The sequence below is a fragment of the Mesoplodon densirostris genome, chromosome 18 (assembly GCF_025265405.1).
Source record: "Mesoplodon densirostris isolate mMesDen1 chromosome 18, mMesDen1 primary haplotype, whole genome shotgun sequence".
NCBI lineage: Eukaryota > Metazoa > Chordata > Mammalia > Artiodactyla > Ziphiidae > Mesoplodon > Mesoplodon densirostris.
The window spans coordinates 13,152,974-13,176,083 of record NC_082678.1 but is presented as its reverse complement, the minus strand read 5'-3'; the positions used below and the strand labels follow the sequence as shown (position 1 = coordinate 13,176,083).

The 23,110-nt window shown below is 53.0% G+C and overlaps 1 protein-coding gene across 1 annotated transcript in view; it reads left to right on the top strand.

Moving 5' to 3' along the window:
• Positions 1-23,110, top strand: part of TBCD (tubulin folding cofactor D) — a 177,350-nt gene that overhangs the window by 145,357 nt on the left and 8,883 nt on the right. Inside the window, exons 24-35 of the mRNA XM_060081511.1 lie at positions 4,627-4,689; positions 5,621-5,697; positions 7,158-7,230; positions 9,636-9,754; positions 10,964-11,055; positions 11,764-11,904; positions 15,086-15,169; positions 15,685-15,843; positions 15,922-16,060; positions 17,202-17,323; positions 19,757-19,834; positions 22,833-22,922. Coding sequence (XP_059937494.1) covers positions 4,627-4,689; positions 5,621-5,697; positions 7,158-7,230; positions 9,636-9,754; positions 10,964-11,055; positions 11,764-11,904; positions 15,086-15,169; positions 15,685-15,843; positions 15,922-16,060; positions 17,202-17,323; positions 19,757-19,834; positions 22,833-22,922 — 1,237 coding nt within the window. The remainder of the gene's footprint in view (positions 1-4,626; positions 4,690-5,620; positions 5,698-7,157; positions 7,231-9,635; positions 9,755-10,963; positions 11,056-11,763; positions 11,905-15,085; positions 15,170-15,684; positions 15,844-15,921; positions 16,061-17,201; positions 17,324-19,756; positions 19,835-22,832; positions 22,923-23,110) is intronic.

Here is a 23,110-nt window from a genome sequence, read left to right as displayed (position 1 = left end):
CAGCTGTGTCTTATTGGCTGTTGAACCCATCTGTTGAATTCTTAATTCTTGTGTGTCTGTCTTTCATAATTTCTGTTTATCTTTCATATTTTCTGTATCCTTGTCATGGTTTTCAGTCATTCTTTCACCTCTTTGAACACGATAAGCACAGTTTATAATCTGTCTCTAAAAATGCCATCATCTTGTCCTTCTGTGGTTCTGTTTGTAAAGGCCTGGATGTTGGGTATGAACAATTACAGCAGTACTTTGAGGCCTAGAAACATCTCTTCTCCCAGAGAACCTTACCTTTGCTTCTGGCCAGACGTGGGGGATTCAGTGCTGGGCTTCAGCGAGCTGACCCACACTTTACACTTACTTCTAGGGTGTGGTTCTTTGGATTCAAAACCCCCTAGAAGCCCTGGACTCCCAGGTTTGTACCACCACCACCCCTTTGAGGCTCCTAGACGCCGTGGTCGTCTTCCTGGATTGTAGTGCGTCCTCCGGGGCCCCCGATACAGGTCAAGGAGAAGCTGCTCTCCTCGCTGGGCCTTTCCTCCCTTGCTGGCTCAGCAGTGACTCTGAGCACTTACTGTTTGATTTTAATTTTGTCCAGTGTTTTAAAAACGTCTTAGCTGTAGGGTGGCCTATATTACCTAGTGTGTTCGTTTTTTTAACCTTTTATTTTGAAATAATTGTCAACTCACAGGAAGTTATAAAGTCGGTACATAGAGCTCTTTGCTGCTTTCACCAGCCTCCCCCGGTGACAGCATCTTAGGGTATCACGTCAAAGCCGTGAAGTCAACGTTGGTGTCCTCCACGCTAAACAGAAAAAAGACCCCGCTTGGCTTTCAGCAGTTTTCACGTGCGTCCGGGTTTCTGCAGCTGCGCTCACAGGAGTCCAGCCAGCACTGGTGGGGGTGCAGGACTGCCCCCGGCGTGGCCTCCCGCTGCCCCTGCTTCGTGCCCTCCCTGTCCCCCGGGCAGCCACTGATCTCTGCTCGCCCCTGTACTTTGCCATTTCGAGCACGTTGTGTAGATGGAGTCTCTTGGTGTCCCCTTTTGGAGGCTGACTTCATCCATAAGCATAATGGCCCTGAGACCCATGCAGACAGTTCATGTGCTCATAGGTTGTCTTTCTTGTCTCCTTGTCTGGTTGCATCAGAGTTTGTTTTAACCCTTTGCCCATGAAAGGACATTTGGGCTGATTCCAGCGTTTGCTACTGTGAGTAAGGCTGCCAAGAACGTTTGCATACAGGTTTTTGTGTGAACATAACTTTTCATTTCTTGGGGATAAATGCCCAAGAGTTTCACTGCTGAGTCATATGGTTAAGTATATGTTTCCTTTTGTGAGAGACTGCCGGACTCTTTCCAGAGTGTCTGCACCATTTTACGTTCCCACCAGCGATGTGTGAGAGAGTTCAAGTTTCTCCACATTGTCACCAGCACTCGGTATTATCACTGTTTTTAACCTTGGCGGTCCTAGTAGGCTTGCGGTGATATTTCATTGTGGGTTAAATTTCATTTTCTTAACGGGTGGTGATGCTGAACATCTTCTCATTTGCTGTTTTTTTCTTTTTTTTTTAACTTGATAAAGTACATTTAAAGTTCATATGCAGGGAGAATATCCAAGAAAATTATTTTTAATAATAATGAGGCTTGGATTCTCCAGTCCTTAAGATGTCCTGTGAACTGCTCTGTTCAAAGCAGAATGGCATTTCTTAGGAGCAGGCGAATAGATTGGCAAAATAGAAGAGAGAATCGGAAGTAAAGCATATATGGGATTTGACGTGTGACAAAGAAGACGTGTTTCCAACCTCGGTGAAGAGGGCAGTTTATTGAGTGGATGATGATGTCACAAGGGGCCATGTGGAAGAAAACAAAACTGTGTCCCTACTGCACACATATACAAAACTAAACTTCTGATTAACAGAAACTTAACTGATTAACTAAAAATTTCAGTATAAAAAATATAATTTAAAAAACTTCAAAGAAATTTTAGGAGACATTAGAGGATCACGTTGGTCCTTAAAAAAACTTCCTAATTTGGAAGTTTTCAAATCTACACAAAGCAAAGAGAAATAGAGTAATGGGTCCCATGTATCAGGCCCCCAGCTTCAGTGAGCATCAGTATTTGCTCCTCTTGTTTTATCTGTTCCCTCAGCATATTCCTACCAGTCCCAACCCCAGAATTATAAAGCAGATGCAGACACTGTGTTGTAGCAAAACTGTACTGGTTAGTTCTAACTAATAAACACTTTTTTTGTTTTTTAAATTTGTTTCGTTTTGTTTTTGGCTCTTGGCACATAACCACCTAACAGAATTAACAGTAGTTCTGCAGCTAGAAAAGAGCAACAGAAAATAGTTTGTTTAAATGAATATTAAAAGCTTTTGTATGGCGGAATAGACCATGTATAAAATTAGTAAACAAAACATAGATTTAGAGGTAATACACATATCGCAGTTGAAAGGTGAAGTTGTTACTTATAGGCTGCAAAGACTTTTAAAATTGCCAATAGATGATAAGCAATCCAGCTGAGAATTGGGCCATGCAGGTAAGTGGACACTTCACCTGAGCGTAGACCCAGGTGGGCTCTGAGTTGGTGACGGCTGCCCAGCCTCGTCTGGTCGCTGGGGAGATGCTGATTAGCTCCACGAGGAGGAAGTGTCTCCTCGGTCACGTTGGCTACATCAGGGCTTGGTGGCCCTGCTGCCGCTGGGGTTCTCGCTCTGGAGTGTGCCTTGTTACGGTCTTTTCAGGCTGCTGTGGGCGGTGTCTCTTATGATTAGAAATGTGCAGTCTTCTGCCCTGCAGGGCCACTTCTGGGACTCTGCACCCAAAAAACGTGTAAGGGTGATGGGCAACCTGATGGGCAGACAGGCAGTCTGTGTGCCGACAGGGATGTGTGTGGCCACCTTGTTTGAAGTGAGGAAAACTGGAAGGAGAGCTTAGCCCGTCAGGAAATACTGAATAAATTGTTTCACAGCCATAGTGTGGGATGTTACCTGTCTACTAAAGAGCGTGGGCTCTCCAGCGGTTGGTTATGTTGTTTGAGAAAGAGCAGTTTGGCGGCGGGAGCCGTGTGCGAGGGCCTGTGTCCGTCCTGATTCTGCTGGAAGCTCCCGCCTCTGGCCCCTGGGCCCCTTCGTGCTGGGCAGGGCCACGTTTGTGGTCACAGATGGTGTGATCAGTAGCTGTGAGGAGGAGGGATGGTGCCACTCTGTCGGGAGCCTTCCATGCTCACGCAGACTCTGCAGAGCTGGCTTCCTCACTAGCCTAGCAGCATTTCAGATGGTGGCCGCCACCTGTCACTGGGGTCCCTGGGTGACAGTGACGGGCACCCCTGTTGATGCGTGACAGATGTACAGCATGAACAGGGGGAACCTTTGTTGCCGTGGATGCTGAGCTTGAGGCTTTGTTGCTGCAGCGTCACCCAGCCCAGCCTGGCCGTGTGGGGTGTCGGTGGTCTGTGACCCTCCGAGCATGGAGGAAGGTGCAGGAGCCGTGCTCCAGCTCAGCTTAGTCTCAGGGTCAGGTGGGAGCTCGGTGACAAAGAAGGAGTGGGGGCACAGAGCCGACAGGGAGGTGTGCCTGTGCCCTCTCAGCCTGTGAGGGTCCATGGGGGGACCCCCAAAATGCATGGCCCCCACAATGTCAATGGTAGTTTTCTGTTTTATTTTTCTGTAGTGTTAGATTTTTTTCAGCAAATGCAAGTTACTTACTCAGCAGGAAGAAACCACTATGCTGTTTCTATTTTAGTGACAAAGGTGGGAGCGCAGAGGCTGCCCTCTTGTTGTGTCGTGAGTGGGCCGCGTGAGGAGTTGTGTGGTCACGATGGGCTGGGGCACGTGGCCTGTCGGCAGGTGTCGGCGGGTGCCAGGCGGTGCGTCGGGCAGGTCAGGTCACTGCAGTGGTCCCCATGGTGGAGCCCCCTTGGTGGCGGGACCATCACGGTGTGGCCACCAGACGGAAGCTCAGGCATCCTTGCAGTCGTGGCCAGTCAGTAGCTATACTGGCCATGTTCCCACCCACAGAAGTGGTAGTTCAGTTATAAACACGGACACTACATTATTCACAGAGGTGGGGAGTTTACCAGAGCTTTGAATACCGCAGCTCATCTGGGGACCACCCTATGGGGATGATAAATGTTACCTCCTCTGACCCCGTCCTGACCCTGGTGCTGACCTGAGACCGGGGCATCTCCTTTGTCTTTGGAGCCCCCGTGCCCCAGGAGAACCTGCTTCTCTGTGGTCCTCACTGGGCAGGTGCCTGCTGTTCAGCCACAGCTCCTGGTAACCTGTGGGTGTCGATGGCCCAGCAGCCAAGTCCTCTGCATTGAGTCATCCTTGGGGATTCGTATGGGGGTCAAACCTACAGCCTCCATATAGCACTCCCTCGACTGTGTGGGGCTCCCTGAGGGCACCCGCTTGATGCTGCTCCTCGTGGGTCTTGGAGCTGCCCCTGAGCCTGGGCCAGGTCTGTGCTGAGGCCATTCTGGGGGCTTGCTTCCAGACACCAGCACCAAGGCATGGGGAGGGGGTGTGGGGAGGGGGGTTGGTGTTGCTGCTCTGGGCTCAGGTGCAGCAGGGTAGGTGCTGTGATGGGCACTTATGGGGAAGTGACATTGTGTTCATCCTTTTTCTTCCTAGTGTGCATTTTAATAGAAAACTTGTCCCTTTCCAAAATGCCCTTCAGAGGTGACGCTGTGATCGGTAAGTGCCTGTCTTCTCCAGTGATTCACATAGTGACCTTTTCTTCCAGAACTACTTCAGCTTAAAAAGTGAAGACCAACCTGTTAGGGTGGATGGGAAAGTTCCATCCTGTTAGAATCCTTGTTTTGAAGTTGCTATAAGAACCCATTGTAAACAGTGAGCATCTACCACACTCTCCCCACAAAAACAGAGACTCTCCCTTCTCTTCCAAGGGGTCAAGCTCCTTCCTCAGAGCTGCTGACTGGGGCTCTGCCTGTCACGGCCGTGCCCAGCACCTGGCATTCTCGGCTGTTCCTCTCCCAGATGGATGGTGCAAGCCTGAGGGGCACTCTCTCACAGGACTAGGGGAGGGCCAGCAGTTGCCACGGCTCTCCCTGGGGGTGGCGGCCAGGCCCCTGTGCGGGTCTGGGAACCTCTCCACATTCCACGGCACCTGGCCATGGAGAGGCAGTGAGAAAAGCCTCAGGGTCACCTCCACCGCTGGGCTCTCCTGGCTCTCTGGTCTGCAGCCTCCGAAGTTCTGTAACTTAAAAAAAAATTGAACAGATAGAGTGTTTGTTTCCAAGTATTGGATCTAATTGAATTGAATGTTTGGGTCTTTATTGGTGGGGGTCTGGAGGGATTGTTCGGGGGAGAGGTACAGGAAAAGACCACCTGAAACCTGAAGGTGTGATAAAAGAACAAAAACTTCCCCACATGACAGTTTTCACATTTCAACAGCGGAAAGACGACTTTCCGCCTTCAGGTGGAGAGGGCGAGGGCCTTTAGAATTTTGTTAGATCTGGAGAACGTGTACCTTAGGTTTCCTCCAGGTTCCTCTCAAAGGTCACCATCTACTTTGACTTGAGAGGTAGAAGAAGATCTGTGTGTTGTTGTTTTTAATTTCATACAAATGTTCTTTACCGACTGAATGAATTTGTCTCTTTGACAGATGGTTGGCAGTGGCTGATAAACGACACCTTGAGAAACCTTCACCTCATTTCAAGTCACTCTCGACAACGGATAAAGGTGTGGGGAGCAAGGGCTTTCTGGCTGTTGCACTGTGTAGAAATAATTACTTATTTTAGTGTTTGTTTCAAAGGGCTGCGTGCATTATGATTCCCTTTTATAGACCAACATGATTGATAAATGCCATAATTACCTTTGGAATTCTGGATGATACTGTCTTTGTAATTTATGATCAAGAAAACTAATGCAGCCATTATTTACCAGAATATTTAAAATTTTTATTACTGTTTCTGGCTTTATTATATTTACCTTACAAACATTTTCCCTATACACTCTATGTCCTATTGAGTTGTAGAATTTTAGGGTTGGAAGCTCTGTTCGTGATGCTCATGTACTGATGAGCAAACTGCATCCAGGATCATGTCAGCACGTCAGCGTTAGTCATTTCGAGCGAGCAAGAGTGTGTGTTTGTGTGTGTGTGTGTCCCCGTCCCAGTGGCCACTACTGTCCTGCCCCAGGACAGGTGAACTTTGGACTAGCAGCACTGCAACCCCTAACCCCTTGCAGAGATAACAGTCTTGGGTATTGATAATGACTAGGCTTTGATATTGAGGATGAAGGAGTGAAGGTACATGTTGGTCTCCCTACAGTTCTGCAGCCTCCTGTGTGGCTCAGCATTTCTGCTGGATTAATAGAACAAATCTTCAGCCCCCCTCCTTTTTTTAAAGTAACTTTATCATTCTGTAGAACCCAGGTACAGTTTTACTAGTTGAATTTGAGTTCTTCACAATCAGTGCCTTAGAATTTCCTTTTAAAAACATATTCGTAGTTGATTCATGCCAGCCGTGATCATGGTTTGGTCTGCTCGTCTGATTTGTATGAGGACATCCCTCCCCCAGCACCTCTGCCGGGGCTCCCTGGTTTGGGGGAGCAGCAGGAAGAGCACACGAACCCAGCATTTGCCCCTCACTGTCTGTACAATCGAGAAAGGCTTAGGTGAGTGACCGTGGAGGCGACAGGAGGGGCCGAGGGTCCTGCGTGCGGTGTGAGCCCCGCACCTGCGCTTTGTCCCTCTCGCTGCCCCACCCTCAGATTGGCCCTTTCTTCTCGTCCAGCCCCTCCTTTTCCCAGCACCCATGGACCCCAACTCCTCTCCAAACGAGGTCTGTACATGGCCCGCCTGGGGGCCTTGCCACGTTGCTTCTGGGTGTTTACCATACTTTTCCTTCATTACTTCTGCTGGCAAAGAATAAAATGCCACGTTTTATTGTTACCTGTTCACATTGGAAGACATGGAATTTGCATTGTATGGAGGAAATAATCGTTTTCTCTTCAGTGTATTAGTTGCAGAGAATATTAAAGTTATGACCGTATGTGACTGATGACCAGCAGATGTACTGGAAAGGATGACGTCATTCAGCCTCTGGGTCTTTCAAACCGAGTCACTGGCCTGATCGCAGGGCTGCCCGGCTGCTCCTGGGCCGGGAGCCTGCCGCTCACTCACATCTGCTTCATTTCAGGAGGCGGCTGTGTCGGCCCTGGCCGCCCTCTGCACCGAGTACCACTCTGGGGAGGCGGACTCCACTGCACAGGGTGAGTGGGCGCCTGCCCTCGGCCCGCATCCTCCGCGGCTGGGGTGGTGAGTGGTGCTTGGGTGCCCCTCCCGCTGCACTGTGGATGGGGCCTGGGGGGGGCGGGGGAGAGTGGGCTCCAGGCCGTGGAGACACCCCCTCCTCCTCAGCCCGACCCACCCTCGCCTGGCGCCCAGAGGGGCTCTCTGCAGGCCACGTGGGGTCCACTTTCCTGGATGTTACCACTTTTCGTGTAGAATCAACCCTTACTTATTTCAGCAGCGTTTGCTTAAATTCTGTTTTTAAGTCAGCTTTCCGCCGTTTTGTGCTTTGGAGGCTCCCGTTACATGGTGGAGCTCCCTGTCTCTGTGGAGGCCGCTCTTCCACCCCGTCCCTTGGTGCCCGTCCTTCCTTGTTGGGTGACTGTTTTCCACACTCGTTTCCCAGGCTCTGTCAGCTCAGAGTCGTCTGCTTCTGCCGTCCTGCCACATCCTCCTGATGTCATGCTTTCTCCTTGGAGTCTGTTCACTTGGTGATTACTTCGTTGACTTTTCTGTTTCACTGTAGTGTGTTCTAGAATTTTTGTATGACCCATGGCAGCGCTTTTCCGGCAAGTGTCCTTCACGTGTTAACACTTTTGCTCTTTTCCTCTTCACGGGAGCAGCGTTGGTGCAGCTGCCTCACTGCACGTCATGGCATCAGTTGGGTTTTCCAGAACCACCTCTAAGCTGGAGTTTATCTCACACATCACATGGTCCTGTTCGTAGGGTCTAGTTCAAGAGTGTTCGTTTTGTATGAAGAAGCCTCATAGTCACATGTTATGTGGCCCCGTAGCTTTCCTTTATACCATTTTATAGAACATGCACTACAGTTACTTCAAAAGTAAAACACTTTAGAAATGATCGTAAGTGTAGAAGAATCATGAGTGCAATAGTCTAAATCTACTTTCTGTGAATTTTTTCAAAAATAAGAAAATATTTTGTAATTCGATCTTCTGACAGACTTTCCAAATTAATGATGTTACCCTGTGTTCCTTTGCTGTAGGCAATTTTACATAAAGAGACAGAATGCACAGTTGGTCTTCTGTATCTGCGGGTTCCACATCCAGAAAGTTCCAAAAAGTAAAATTTGAATTTTCTGTGTAGGCACCTATTTGCATAACATTGACATTATATTTACAGCGATTGACACAGCACTGGCATTGTGTTAAGTATCACACATCACCAAAGATGATTTAAAGCGTATGGGAAGTGTGCGTGGGTTATATGCAAACACTGCACCATTTTATAAAAGAGACTTGAGCATGTGTGGATTTTGTTTTCCTTGGGGGGTTCTGGAACCAGTCCCCCTTGGATATTGAGGGATTAATGTCATGTTACTTTATATTAAATTGGGATGATCAAGTCATATTTTACTTTTTGCCTAAGAAAAGGGTAACATGCCATATCACTCTGACTATAAAAACAAAGGACATTCTGAAATTAACATGTTATTGTTAAAACTCAAGTGAGCTGTAGAGAAGGATTTTCAGCTGCTGCCGAAGTGTGTTGTTTTAAGTTCCACCAAAGATACACCTTAGTGTACGTACAAGTGGAGTTCCAGTTTTTTTTTCTTATCCTAATATATGAGGATGTAAGGTTTTCACATTTACATTACAGAAGTCATGCTTCGTTGAAATGTAAGCAGTGATAACAAGAATCTCTTCGGTTGTGGTAGGTAATAGAGTAAGGGTGTCTGGCCTTTCTTGACTTTCTGAGCTGCATTTTCAGAGAACAGATCTGGTTTTTCCACTTCACTTCCTAGAATTCTTGAATCACACCCTGGACTTTGAGGGCCCCCTTTCCCATTTCTCCCTCTCACAACCTCTGTTCCAGGTACTCTTTCAGTTCCCATGACGGGCTTTTTCTCGTGTGGGAAGGTCTGTTTTCCCCGCCCTGTGCTCTCACTCAGCCTGGCTGACTGCTCTGCCTGTTTCTGCCCAACCAGCCTTGGGTGTCCTGTGCAGAGCAGTCCCTGCACCCCTGCTGTGTCCAAGCGCTGAGCCCTGGGGGTCCAGCTTGGAACCACGTTTGCTCTCAGTCTTTGAGGAAGTATCCTCATTTCTGAGGAAGGCATTTGTGTTCTCAGTGAATAAAAAACGAAAATTTGACTCTGTTGACTACTGTTAAAACTGTCTTGGCTTTATTTTCCCAGGAGTGAAATCATGTATTAAAATGCTTACGAAAACCTTAAAACCACCCAATAAGTACTCTTTTCTTCAATCTGTTTTGATTTACACCACTTTGAAAATACATCTACTTTAGGAGCCTCAGTAGCTCCTCCCTTCTTCCTTCAGCACCGTTTGCTTGTGTTCTGGAACTTATGTGAAGAGTGTGTCTTGTGGATAATGGACAACAGTGGTCACCTTCTGGTTCCATCTTTTTTCAGAGGAGCTGGTAAAGCAGTATCTCGCCGAACTTCAGAGCCCCGAGGAGATGGCTCGCTGTGGCTTCGCCCTGGCCTTGGGCGCCCTGCCGGCCTTTGTCCTGAAGGGCCGGCTCCGGCAGGTGAGTCTGGCCTGAGCATGGCGGGGTGTCGTGTGAGACCCAAGCGGGGTTTGTGGGCGGAAGGAATTCCTGAAAGCCAGCACGTGTGTGTACAAGAAAGGGGATGGGAGCACGGGGGGCAGCAAGTGGTCTTTGAGAGCCCGGTTAACGTTCTCCCCTGAAGGAGACCCAGGATGGCTGACTCCCAGGCTGGGTAGGGAGCTGCGGCCTCCGTGGAAACACTCCTGGCCTTTACTTGTCTGTGGTGCATCACCCAGTGTTTTCTGCGTTAAGAACGAATGTCTCCAGCCTTGTCTGGAAATGCTGGCCTCCCCTGTGGCCGTGGTAAAGGGCGCTGGGTCTCCCACCCCAGGACTCCTCCCTAGGGAGCTGCCCTTTCTCCGCAGCACTGGCCCCTGTGTTTCTGGCATGGCTGGGGGCAGGGGGGTTCTCCCTTGAGCTCCACCATCCTTGGCCTGTCTCCTTTCAGGGGTGATCTATCAGCTCTCCTGACACCCCGACTTGGGTCCTGAGCTCTGGGAGAGTGGGTGCCAGAGTCAGACCCTGGAGACCCAGCTGGCCTCAGCCCACCAATCTCTTATGCTTACGCTCCCCTCTCCCTTAACTCAGACATCAGTCATGGTCCTGCCAGCCCACCTGCCAGATGTCGCTGCTGCCAAGTGCCTGGCGCACACATGCCCCTCACCTGTATCACCTGTCCCTGCCCGGGACACCTTAGGATCTGAGGCACTAGACCAACTTACATACCGAGAGTGGGGACAGACCATCCAAAGCCTGCTCTGGGGCTTATCTATTTGAAACATGTGGCTTTTAGAACTGAACTGCCCCTTGGAGAAGTAACTGGTGGAGATGGGAGAAGCCAGGTGCTTTATGTGCCCTGTGCTTCAGCTCCAAGCCGGGGGCAGAAGGGGATGCTGGCCGCGAGTGCAGGGTCTTGCCCCGGAGGAGGAGGCAGATCTGCAGAGGCCGCCTGGGCGCCAGGGGGTGGGGTGGGGTGGGGGTGGGAGCCCAGCAGCGGGAAGGGTTGGAGGCAACCCCCTCTCCCCGCACCGTGTGTTCTTCGGGGCGCATGGCCCACTCGGACGGCCACCGGCCGCGCTGTGCTACATTCTGGGAGCAGCAGGGCACCAGGCCAGGACTCCACTTGCATGAAAAGTACATTCATCTTGAGGCTGACAGTTCTGTTGATGACTTGTCATTGCTTTTCAGATTCTAGCAGGCTTGAGGGCTGTTACCCACATTTCTCCCGAGGACGTGAGCTTTGCTGAGTCCAGGCGGGATGCTTTGAAGGCAATCGCTAGGTGAGCCCTGCAGGTTTTCCTCCCCAAAGTCGCTGTTCTCTAGGAAGCCAGCGACCGAGCACAAAGGGACGTTCACGGCAGTTTGTGTGAGAAGCCCAGTCTTGGGGGCTGAGTCTACTTTGAGGCAAATGTTATTTTTTATTTTCTAGTTTCTTCTCTCTTCAGAGGATTGTCCAAGAACATTTCAACTCATAGAGGATCGTTACAGTTTTGTCATAATTATAATGAATATTAAACCCATAGCATGCTTATCTCTGTGCTTTGGGGACACTGGACCTGCTCAGGGACTGGGGCTGAGCTTTCCACTCGAGACCGCGGCCCCCAGGACGGAGAGTGGCACGTGTGGAGGGAGGGAACGCTGACGCTAGTCACACACGCACACGTCGGGAGGGGCCGCCCTTTCTCTCCCCACGAGCCCGGGCGGAGCCCCTTCTGCAGGATGGTGGGACCAGCCACAGACCCCCCTACCCATCCACCCCGTGCACCCTGAAACTGTAGACACTAGAAATGTGGTTTGGAGAAGAGCGTCACTCAACATTACGTCAGTGCGGGGGGAACTTGGGGATTCTGAGTCTGACTCCGAGTTATGGGTCTGTTCAGAGGTCATCCTGTCAGGAAAGACACGTCAGGCCAAAATGATGAGAGAGACAGGAGAGCCTGCATGGGATTCGCAGACATTAGCTATGTTTCCCATGTTTTTAATTTCAGGATTTGCCAGACTGTCGGTGTGCAATCAGAAGGGACTCCAGACGAGGTTGTGCGCAGGGAGGACGTTGCCCAGGTTTACCGCACGTTGCTGGGCTGCCTGAGCGATTACACCACCGACAGCCGCGGGGACGTGGGAGCGCGGTGAGGCGGACGCGCTATCCTCATCCCCCGCTCCTCTCAGAATGTCCCGCTGAGGCCAGAGCTGGGGCGTTCATGCTGCTGCCCTGGCCCCAGCCTGGACCCTTTATTCCCAGGGCAGCCGAGGTTTCTGTCCCAGTCTCTTGTGCTCTTGTGTGTGCATCCTCCTCTTTTTTTTTTTTTTTTTTAAATATTTATTTATTTATTTTATTTTTCGGCTGTGTTGCGTCTTAGTTGCAGCATGTGGGATCTTTTGTTGCAGCGTGGGCTTCTCTCTAGTTGTGGCTCTCATGCTCAGTACTTGCAGCGTGCGGGCTTAGTTGCCCCGCGGCATGTGGGATCTTAGTTCCTTGACCAGGGATCGAACCTGTGTCCCCTGCATTGGAAGGTGGGTTCTTAACCACTGGACCGCCAGGGAAGTCCCTGTCCTGCTCTTCACTGAAAAAAAAAAAAATTAACTTCATAAAATACAAACATTGTTGTGTCTCCCTCGTCTAAGCCCCAGTTGTCTGCTCTCCAGTTTTACCTAATAAAGTTCACACAAAGCCCCCACACAACTGTTCAAAGCAGGAAGCATCTGAAACCATTTTGGGGAAGGGGAGTAGGGAGCACCTGGGTAGTTCTCCAGGGATCCCGTCATCATCTTGGCTCCTGCCAGACTGGGGATAAGACTTGAGGTGCACAGATTTCAGTCTTGGGAGGAGCCCTTCAGTTGCTTGTTGACCTGAAGGAGGCCTGTGTCATTGTCAGCCGAGCACGGGGAAGAAGCTCACGCCTCTGTGCTCGGATCCCTGCCTGGATTCGCTTGTATTTCCTTTCCAAGGTTTCAAAAGTACCTTTCTGTTTACTAGAAATAAGAGACCAAGTTGCCGTTTTGGAGAAGCTGAGAGGTTCTCCTACAGCATATGTTGGAACCTCTTCTAAGTGTTTTTATTCACATTCTCTCCTTCAAGATCCCCCTGTAAACGTGCCTTTTGACGAGGGGCTCACCGTGGGCCGAGCACGGTGAGGTGTCGCTGACATTGAGAGGAAGTGGTTTACTTGTTTATTACAACTATGCGAAAAGTAGCTTTAATTTCATCTTGTATTTTCATTAGTAACATTCCTGGTTGGGTTCTTCCCCCTTCTGTGTGTCTGCTGGCCTCTCCTGCCTCTTCATCCACCAGGAGTGTTGCCTTATCTCACCCGCTGCTTTCCTTTCCTTCTTCTGTCCTGAGATGGCATTTGGGGCACGGTTCCCGTGGGGGCCTGAGGACTGTGCACGTGTCTGCACAGCATATCCAGAACCCCGGGGTCCTCCCAGACGGTGGGAGCATGGGGGCTCTCAAGGAGGCCACGGCACCTCCCCGGGCCCATGTCCTCAGGGAGGCCCCAGCACGGCCACCTGAGCCCTTTGTTGCCCTGTCCTCGGTGGGACGAGGCCGTGGCAGCCGCGCCTTTGAGGGTCTGTGCGGGTGAAGATGCTCTGACCACAGCCAGGGCTCACGTGTCTGCCCTGGACACTGAGCCACTCTTCCTGGTTCTTTGCATGGCATGTGGCTCTAGAGCGGCTCCTGGACACTGGTAGGGTTCTGCTGAGGACGCTTTGGTTCTGCTTCATCCTCCCAGAGGGTGCTGGTGGCCTCGCAGCAGGCAGTGGGCCCGCTTTGAGTACAGCACCGTGGTCTCCGCCTCACCCGATATGGGCGGCCGCTCAGGTTCTGCTGTGCTGCCTGCGTGGTGGGTGCTGGGCACATGCAGAAGTCCCCTCTGTGGATCTTTAATTCCAGAGGTTTATCTGAGCTCTGCAGTGTTGGGTCCTTTTCCAGAGATCCTAATTCTCTGTAGAAAGTCTTCATCTTTTTCATGTTTTCCATCTTTCTTTCTTTTTCTTCAGCGTGTTCCTCATGGTTACTTTAAAGACTGGCCATTTACTCCAATATCCATGTCACCCATGGGTCTATTTCTCTCGTCTTCTCTTTCTCATTATTGTTAACACTTGGTCTTTTTTTTTTTTTTTTAACATTCCTTGTAACTTTTAACTAAATCCAGAAATTGTGAGTTCAAAATTGCAGAGATTTTGGGTTGTGTAATTTCCTTGTAGCAAGATTTAAGTTTCCTTTTGTCAGGCCCCCTATTGTGTGGGTGGGTCACCTGCTGTCCTCAGGGTTGGGGTTGGCGGCCCTTCTCCTGCCCACACCCGCAGCTCTGACTGAGGGGCTTCCCAGGGCCCTTCTCCTGCACATGTGCCCCCGCCAGCTGCCAGCTTCTGGGGTTTTGGACCCGCACCCTATGCTTCTCCAGTTAGGAGCTGGTGAGGGCCCGAGGGGCGTGTGCTGCAGGCTTTAGCCACTCCTGTTTCCTCTCGCCGGCCTTTCCCTGTAGTGCTATGCCCTTGGGCTCTGGGGGTCCAGGGGGGAAGCTCTGTCCTCCCTCCCTCTATGCCCTGACCCACCCTGGCACCTCCAGAAGGTCGTGCGTGTTGTGTCCTGAGCAGCAGCTGTCTGGCGGCTGTACCTTGGTGTCTGAGCGTGTCCAGCTCCCTCAGCCCCGGCCTGTGTCCGTCTCATGCCTCCGAGCACCACCACACCTGCACTCAGTGCTTTGGCTGCTGGGCCTCTGTCCGTGCAGATCCGAACAGCACAGGCTATCTCCCATGTGGTGTGCACTCCTTGGCGGGAGGGTGGGTGCCCCAGGCATATAGGACCTGCCGGCCCTGGCGACGTGGGGCAGTGTCTGTGGTCCCTGTTGCCCAGCTGTGTCTGACCTGGGTTGAGTGTTCTTTGTCCCAAGTTTAAAATGATGCTTTCACTCTGGAGTTAGGCCCGTAAACATGAGCTGCTCTACATACATCTGTCCCTCGAAAAGCCCTTAAGAGTTTTTCTGCTGAGAAAATCTTTGTAGAGTGGGTATATTTTGTATTTAAAGGTTCATGGGAAAATCAGTGCTGTTTCTGTGTGTGCACTTGTGAGAGAGTTTGCTGGGACCTGGCCATTAGTCTTCAGGTGTCAAACAGGTGTCTTTGTTCAAGGTAATGTGTGAGAGAAATATTTCTCGAGGAAAGGCTGCTGGCGGCCTTTGTCGAGCCTCCTACATGTTTCTTGCCCTGGGTTGAGGGTGTCTGAACCCGACCACGCAGAGTGGCTGATGGTCACATAGCTCCTGGGGCAGGAAGCCGGCGCCTCACCCCTCCATGTCTCTGCAGGGTCCGCGAGGCTGCCATGACGAGTCTTATGGACCTGACTCTTCTGCTGGCAAGGGACCAGCCAGAGCTGATCGAGGCCCCAGTGTGAGTGTCTCCCGCCGCGTGGAGAGGGTCTGCCCGGGTCCTCCCTCCTGACACCACAGCCCCTGCTCCTGGCTAGGCCTCCCTCAGGGTCCAGGCCTGTTGCAGGACAGCCAGCTTCCTGGCTCAGGACGCCTGTGCCAAGCGCCTGCTGCTGCTGGGGACTGGCCATCCTGTCCCCCATTGGTTCCCTAGACACCGGACTGCCTCTGGGTACCTTGCTGGCCTGGGATCACCGTGCCCCTTCTGTTGCCGAGGCCCCTGAGGAGACCCGGGCGTTGCTTCCTCAGCACCATCACCCCGACTTCCTCCTCTGGCTGCAGGCACCCCGTCCTCCCAGTTCTTCCGTCTCTTCTCACACCACCCAACCGGTAGCCCTATCAGTCTTCACTGCTTCCACTCTAGACCTCCCACTTAGGCCTCTGGGCTGTCAGATCCCGTTCCCACCCGCAGCCAGGGTGGCGCGTGTGCCCGCTCTCATGTTCCAGCCGAGCTAACCCTGCGCTCTCGGTTTGCAGCTGCCAGCGGATCATGTGCTGCTTAGCCCAGCAGGCGAGTGAGAAGATCGACCGGTTCCGGGCGCACGCAGCCCGTGTGTTCCTGGCGCTGCTCCACTGGGACGGCCCCGCCATCCCCCACGTGCCCCACCGGCAGGAGCTGGAGAGGCTTTTCCCCAGGTACTGGCACTGAGTTCCCGGTGGGGCAGCTCTGTTCCCAGCGGGGCGGCCCCTCCAGCTCGTGCTTCTGTCTTGCAGGTCCACTGTGGCCTCTGTGAACTGGGGCACACCATCGCAGGCCTTCCCTCGCGTGGCCCAGCTCCTGGGGCTGCCTGCCTACCGCTACCACGTGCTGCTGGGGCTGGCCGTGTCCGTGGGCGGCCTGACCGAGTCCACGGTGAGCAGGCGCCTCGGTGGGCCTTCCTGAGAGGGAGCGCTGCCTCCTTCCTTCCATCCTTCCTTCAGGAGCCTCTGCCGGGGCTCAGGGTGCCTGCGGGGCAGGTGGGGGGCGGGCGTTACCCCTGATCCACTGGACAGCGTGTGGGGTGTGAGCTCAGCGGCAGGGAAACTGCAGATGCAGATGCAGATGCGTGCAGCTCCTGCGCTCCCGGGCTTTTTTGCCGGCCTCGATTCACCCTCCCTGCACATCAAGCGCCCCGCGGTTCCCCAACCTGTCTCTCCAGGTTCCTGTTTCTTGTTTGTGCATTTTCGTGGTGGTTCGTTGTGTTTTCTCTGTTCTGTTGTGTAGTCGCCCCTGCGTGGGCCCCTCCCTCTCCCTCTCGCCCCTCATCGCTCCCTGGGCCCTGATTTGGTGTTTCCTGAACCGGTGGATTCGTGGTTTTCGTCACTTCTGGAAAGTTCTCCACCATCCTCATCCCCCCCCGCCCAGTCCATTCTCTCCGCCTTCACGCTTCTTTTCAAATTACTGCAGTTTCTGCCGTTCTGTGTAGCCTGCTCGTTCCCTCCCACTGTTGCACTGTTTGGTGTTTCAGTAATTGTATCTTCATTACCATTCGGTTTGTTCTGAAATCTGTTTCTCGTGCTTTTCCATCGCATGCTCATCTTCGTGACTGCATTTCTCTGTAATAATTCACACACAATATCCTCCTACATTCTGTGTCATGTGATCCAGTGTCTGCTGTCAGAGGGAGGCCTGCATCTGCTTTCTTGCTCTGCAGACTCCTTTGTGAGGACTCACCAGTTGGGTGTTGGTTGTGCGATGGTGTTAGCTGTTGACCTGAGGGGAGTTGCCTTTGCTTTTGCTCACCAGCAGCGATGGTCGCCCAGATACCGCACATCTAAGGGGTCCAAATTTAGCAACAGCACGTGAGGGCTTGGGTTGTGCTGTTGCGTCCAGAGCTGCGTTTCCGATTCGGGTGTCTGCACTGTGGCCGCGCTCACCCCTGGCCGGGACAGGCTCTGAGGGATCCTCACGCTCTGTAGCGGATGTTTTGAGTCTGTCACCGCGGCCAGCCTTGGGGCAGGGGGTGCCAGGAGTGGGGTGGTCTTATCCCTCTTACAAGAATGCCGTATTACAGGTCAGGTACTCAACACAGGGCCTCTTTGAGTACATGAAGGGGATTCAGAACGACCCGCGAGCCCTGGAGGACTTCACTGGGACCCTTCTGCAGGTCTTTGAGGACAGCCTTCTGAATGACAGGTGAGTGGTAGTGCTGTTTGCAGTGGTTTCTCAGATCCCCAGGGTCTCATTTCCCAGCAGGGTTCTGAGGGGAGGTAGGGTGGGCCCAGGTGAGGAACGTGGGCACAGCCAGGCACAGGCATGACCAGAGTCACCTCCCGGGCCCCTCGCAGCCTGCACTCTGGGCCGGTTATATACGTTGGAAGTAAAGTGACAGAGGCTGTGAGCCAGGAGAGCTCGTGTGGTTCTGGCCTGTGGTGCTCCCTGGTCACGCACACTGACATGTCGGTGCCACTGTTCAGACACGTTCACACACAACCACGACCATCGAGAAGATGAGATCTCAGCCTGCCAGGATTGGAACGTGACCTGTTTTCTAAATGTTTTTGCTGTAGCATTTTGTTAACTGCTTTTCCAAGAAGATGGAGTGTAGACCCAAAAGCCCTACCTCAGAATTGGGGATGTTTTCCTGCACCTTCTGAGGTGCTGTTCCTGGACCCCGTTCTCAACTGTCCCAGAGCATCTGGGCCCCCGGTTACCACCGCATGGCTGCAGGTCCCCTCATGCAGGCCCTTGTCCTGGAACTCAGGCCACTGCTCTTTGCTCTTTCCGTGAGCAGCTGTCTGGAGGTGTAGCAGACATCTGACAAAGCACACGTAAAGTGTACAGTCTGAGAAGTTTTGACTCTTGTCAACCACCATAAAAACAATCAAGACACTGAGCACATCTGTCACCCAGAGTTGCCTCCTGCCCCTTCTAACCCCACCCCCCCAGGGTCCCCCAGCCCCAAGGCCACCACTGATCTGCTCTCTGTCACTGTAGCTTAGTTGGCATTTTCTAGAACATTACTTAAGTGGGATCATGCAGTGTGTGCCCTTTTAGTGTCTGGCTTCTCGGATGCAGCATGTTTCTTTTAGAGTCACCCTTTTTAGTGCTGAGTTATGTTCTATTGTGTGGTTACGTCACAATTTGTCTGTTTACCTGTAGACAGGCACTGGGGTTGTTTCCAGGTTGAAGCAGTTGCAGGTGAAGCTGTGATGAACATTCACGCATAAGCCTTCATGTGGAATTGTCTTTCCTTTGCTCCTGGGTGAATGCTAAGGAGTAGACTGGCTGGGGTCACAGGGTGGGTGAATATTTAAAACTGCCAGACTGTTTTCTGAAGTGGCTGCACTGTTTCCCGCTCATGGCCTCTGAGAGTTCTGGGCGCCCACGTCCTCACTACGGCTGGCGTGGTTGGTTGGTCCTTTTCATTTTAGCCGATCCAAGGGGGTGTGGTTTCTCGTCGTGGCTGTAATTCGAGTTTCCCTCCTGACTGAGGGTGCCGGGCACCTTCTCGCGTGCTTGCTGGCTGTCTGCATAGCCTCTTTGGTCAGGTCTCTGTTCAGATCTTTTGCTCATTTTTAAACTGGGTGCTTCTTTTTTACCTTGCTGGGTTTTGAGGTTTTCTTAGACATACTGGACAGGTCCTCTGTGAGACGTGGTTTGCAGATGTTTCCTCCCAGCCTCTAGCTTGTCTTCCACACCCTTAACAGTCTCTCTGTTAAGAACAAATATTTTACATCTTGATAAACTTGTTTGTACTCTTGTTGTTCTGTGGATTGTGTTTTCTGTGTCATATCTAAGAAATTTCTGCCTAACTCAAGGCTACAAAGACTTTCTCGTACGTTTTCTCCTAGAAGTGTCATAGTTTGAGTGTTTTATTCAGACCTCAGGTCTGTTTGGGGTTGGTTTCTGTGTGACGCAAGCTACAGGTCCAGGTCTGTGTCCTGGTTTTGCCTGTGGACGCCCAGTTGCTCCACGTGTGGGAAAGACTGACCTTCCCACTGCGTTGCTTTTGCATCATTATCAGAAATTGTGGATGTGCAGCCCAGTTTGGGACTTTTCTCTTCCTGGATGTGTTTGCTTGTCTTCATACCAGGATCACACGGTTTTGATCACTTGAGCTTTGCCACAATAATTATTATTTTTTTAAAATATTTATTTATTTAGGCTGTGCCAGGTCTTTAGTTGTGGCCCCGTGGGATCTTCGTTGCGGTGTGCGGACTTCTCAGTTGTGGCATGCAAACTCTTAGTTGTGGCATGCATGCAGGATCTAGTTCCCCGACCAGGGATCAAACCCACCCTCCTGTATTGGGAGCGCGGAATCTTACCCGCTGGACCACCAGGCAAGGCCCCGCCACAGTTATCTAAACTGAGCAGTGCTGGCCCTCTAGCTTCGTCCTTTCTTCCTGCAGCTGTTTGGGCTCTTCTTCATCCTTTGTGTTTCCATATAAACTTTAGAACTGGCTTGTCATTTTCCACACACGTCCTGCCAGGATAAAAGGTTGGGGTTGAGTTGACGGCCGTCCAGGGAAAGCCCTCGTCTCAGCAGCACTGAGTTTCCCACGTGCCCAGGTCTTCCCTTCTGCTGGGTTCTGGTACCTGGCGTCTCACCCGTGTCTTCTCTCCCAGGGTGTCTGTGCCGCTGCTAAAGATGCTGGATCAGATGCTAGCCAATGGCTGCTTCGCCATCTTCACCACCGAGGAGAAGTAAGTGTTCAGAGAACAGCTGGTGAGATCCAGAAATCTGGCTTCTAGGAGATAGCTTTCTAGTACGTTCAGGGTCAGTTTTTATACACAGTGTAAGTGCCACCAAGAAGCATTGGCTGCTCCCACATGGGGGTGGGGGCCCCTGCTGCAGCCCTGCTGTCCAGGCGGGAAACAGAGCAGGTGAGGCGTCCCCTCTGACGGGGGCCTGCAGTCAGGGCAGTTATGGATGGTGGACAGGACGGTGAATGGGGATCGCAGAGGGCCGTGATGGTCACGGTGCTGGGATCTGGTCCAGGTGGACAGGCCGGGTGGGTGTGGGCGCAGGGAGCGGGTCTGAGAGGCCACTTCCCTCCTCTGCTGTGTTCAGGGCTGCTCAGCTGCCGAGCACAGGTACGCTGCAGCCGCTTCATCAGCCTCCCTGTCTGAGGCTCTGCTGCCTTGGGGTTAATTTTCTCCCACTTCTGAGGTCTCTGCTGCTTGATCGGCTGCTTGATCTCAGAGCTTCCTGCTCGGCTGGTGGTGACAGTCGTTGTGTGTCATCTTTCTGGGGGTTCTTCCCCAGTCTGGGGCAGTGTCCTTGCACTGATCAGGGCTTGGGTGAATCCTTGGGGGCCCTCTGCCCTGCAAACCAAAAACTCAGGGTGGCACCAGGTTCTGCCCAGGTCCCCCCCATGTCCCCTCCGCAGGCAGGAAGCTGGGCAGTTGCAGGCTCACCTCCTTTGCCTCCCAGGCCTCAGTGGTCACCGTCCTTTGCAGCCTGCTGTCTAGGGAGTTTTGTTCACTAGAACAAAACTAGTGGGAGTGGATCTGGCCCCCGTCGTTACGTCCTTGCTGAGACGCTCAAATGCTCTTTTAACTGAATAACATCCAAGGGTTTCCCCTGTAACTTGCCGATGGTACATCACAGCATGTTTCTTATACCTACTGTCAGAGCAACTTGTGCATTCACGGGATACGCCCCATGGTTGTGGGACGTGATCCTTTTATACGTTGTATGACGGTGCTTACTAAAGATTCTGTTTCAGATCTTGACCTGTTCCTGGTTTGAAAATTTCAAAGTAAAATGGTAGGAGAAACCAGTACCCCAAGTGTCAGGCTCAGCTCCCGCAGCAGGGGGGTCATGGGCACTCCCGCTGCTGCTGCTGGAGGGGAGTCCCGGGGCCCAGGGAAGGGGGTGCTGCCGTCAGGAGATGTGGGAGCCAGGGAGCCAGGGAGAGCAGTGCGCCCCGCACGTGCTGCCGGACACCTCCGGTTGCAGGTCAGTGTGGGTGTGAGGGGGCGAGGCAGCCGAGGGTGACTGGGGGCTTTCCTGGACTGGCCACTGGAAGGGGGCAGTGGTTCTCAGGAAGGCTGGATGGAGTCGGTGTGGACCAGAGAGGCCTGGAGGTCCAGTTGGAAGGCTGTCCTAGCAGGTCAGGCTGCTGTAACAGAAATGCCACAGCCCGGGCCGTTAAACACCAGAAACTCATTCCTCCCGATGCTGGAGGCTGAATGTCCGAGATCAGCACAGGGACGCAGTCTCGCTGTGTCTTCCCATGGCAGAAAGACCACCTCTTGTGTCTCCTGTTTGCAGGGCACTGATCCCACCGTGGGCTCCATGTCATGTTCTAATTGCCTCCCAGGGCCCCACCTCCTAACACTCTCATGTTCCAGATTAGAGCTGCAATGTAGGAATCTCGGGGACACAAACATTCAGTTCATAGCAGAGATGTTTGGTTTAAGATGCTTGTTAGGTCTCGTCCAGAGGAGATGGATCTTCTAGGCTGGAACTCGGTGGAATGTCCTCAGAAAATGGGTGGTATGTGGTCCCGTGAGGCCACCAGGGGGGCAGGTGTAGACAGGTGGCCAGGGGAGGTGTGTAGACAGAAGCGCTGTGACGGAGCTGTAGGGGTGCCCCATCGTTAGGGAGACGGGGAGCAGAGGGAAAGCAGATCTACCAGCAAGAAGGTGAGGCGGAGGGGCAGTCACCGGGGGCGTCGATGATGTGTGCCGAGTGGTCACGTAGGCTGAGGACAGGAGTGACCATAGCCCTCAGCGACCTCGTGGTCATTTGGTCCCTGACAGGCATTTCAGTGAGCTGTGGGGAGAAGCCGGATGGATCAGGGAGGGGTGGGGCTGGCGGGTGGGCCGGCCGAGAGGACAGTGGTGCCACGTGGATGGCAGGTGGCGGGGGTGCCACTGGGGGGCTGAGGTCTCCTTTAGCCTGAGAAGACAGGAGAGTCTCCCCGGGACCACTTCTGGTCAGGGGAGCTGTTGTCACAGGTTGACCCTGAAATGGCCACCGTGGGCGGCTGCTGTCTGCCTGCCGAGGGCGGGAGGTCTGTCCTGCGCCCTCACCTGGGAGTCTGGTGAGATAAGGCTCTGCCCCCAGCCATATCCCAGGTCACCTGGCCAGTGGACGGGAAGAGGGAGCGTGGGGCCACTCAGACCGCTGTGCCTCAGCCCTCATCGTATGGCCAGAATTGGCCTGGGGCTGCGGCCTGGGGCATGTTCATCTCACGGGGACTCACGCTGGTCGTGGCCACCATGGCCCCATGTTCTCCTTGGCCAAGCAGAGCCGGGGAGGATGCCTTCAGTCCCTCCCTGACCCTCCAAGGACCTGGACCTGGAAGTGAGTGAGTGGGGCCTGGCCACGATTCGGTCGTCCTCTTTTGATCTTGGGTTGAGCCTGGCGCCGACACAGCACACGTTGGCTGGGCTTGCAGCGGGGCTGAGTTCTGGGTGTTCCTGTTACGTCGAGGCCCCACCGGGGGTCAGCCTGCCCTCCTGTTGAGGGGCCGTGAGGCCGGGGAGGTGCCGCGGGGAAGGTGGTTTGTTGAATGCACGAGACAGCGGGTGCCTGTCCCCTGCTGCACTTGCAGAGGAGCCAGTTACATGCCCTGGTGTTGACGTGCCCTGGTGCATGTCCCCAGGGGCGAGGCTTCTCCTCTTCGGGGGTGGCCGCCATCATCAGATGTTCCCTGGAAGCCCACCTCTGGGTCCTGTGCTTTCCTTCCAGCCACCCCTTCTGTGTGAAGCTGCTCGCGCTTTGTAAGGAGGAGATCAAAAAGTCCAAAGACGTCCAGAAACTGAGGTCCAGCATCGCGGTGTGAGTTCCAAGTAACTCACTAAGGCGGTAAAGGGAGGGGCCGGCCCAGCAGCTGAGAGTGCGGGGTCGGGGGCGTTCTGATGTCAGAGTGAGAGGCCCGTGGCCCTGGTCACGCCGGCCAGTGTTCCTGGTGGAGCAGGTGGGTCCGGCCACGGCCTGCCCACCCTTGGACCAGCCTCCCAGACGGG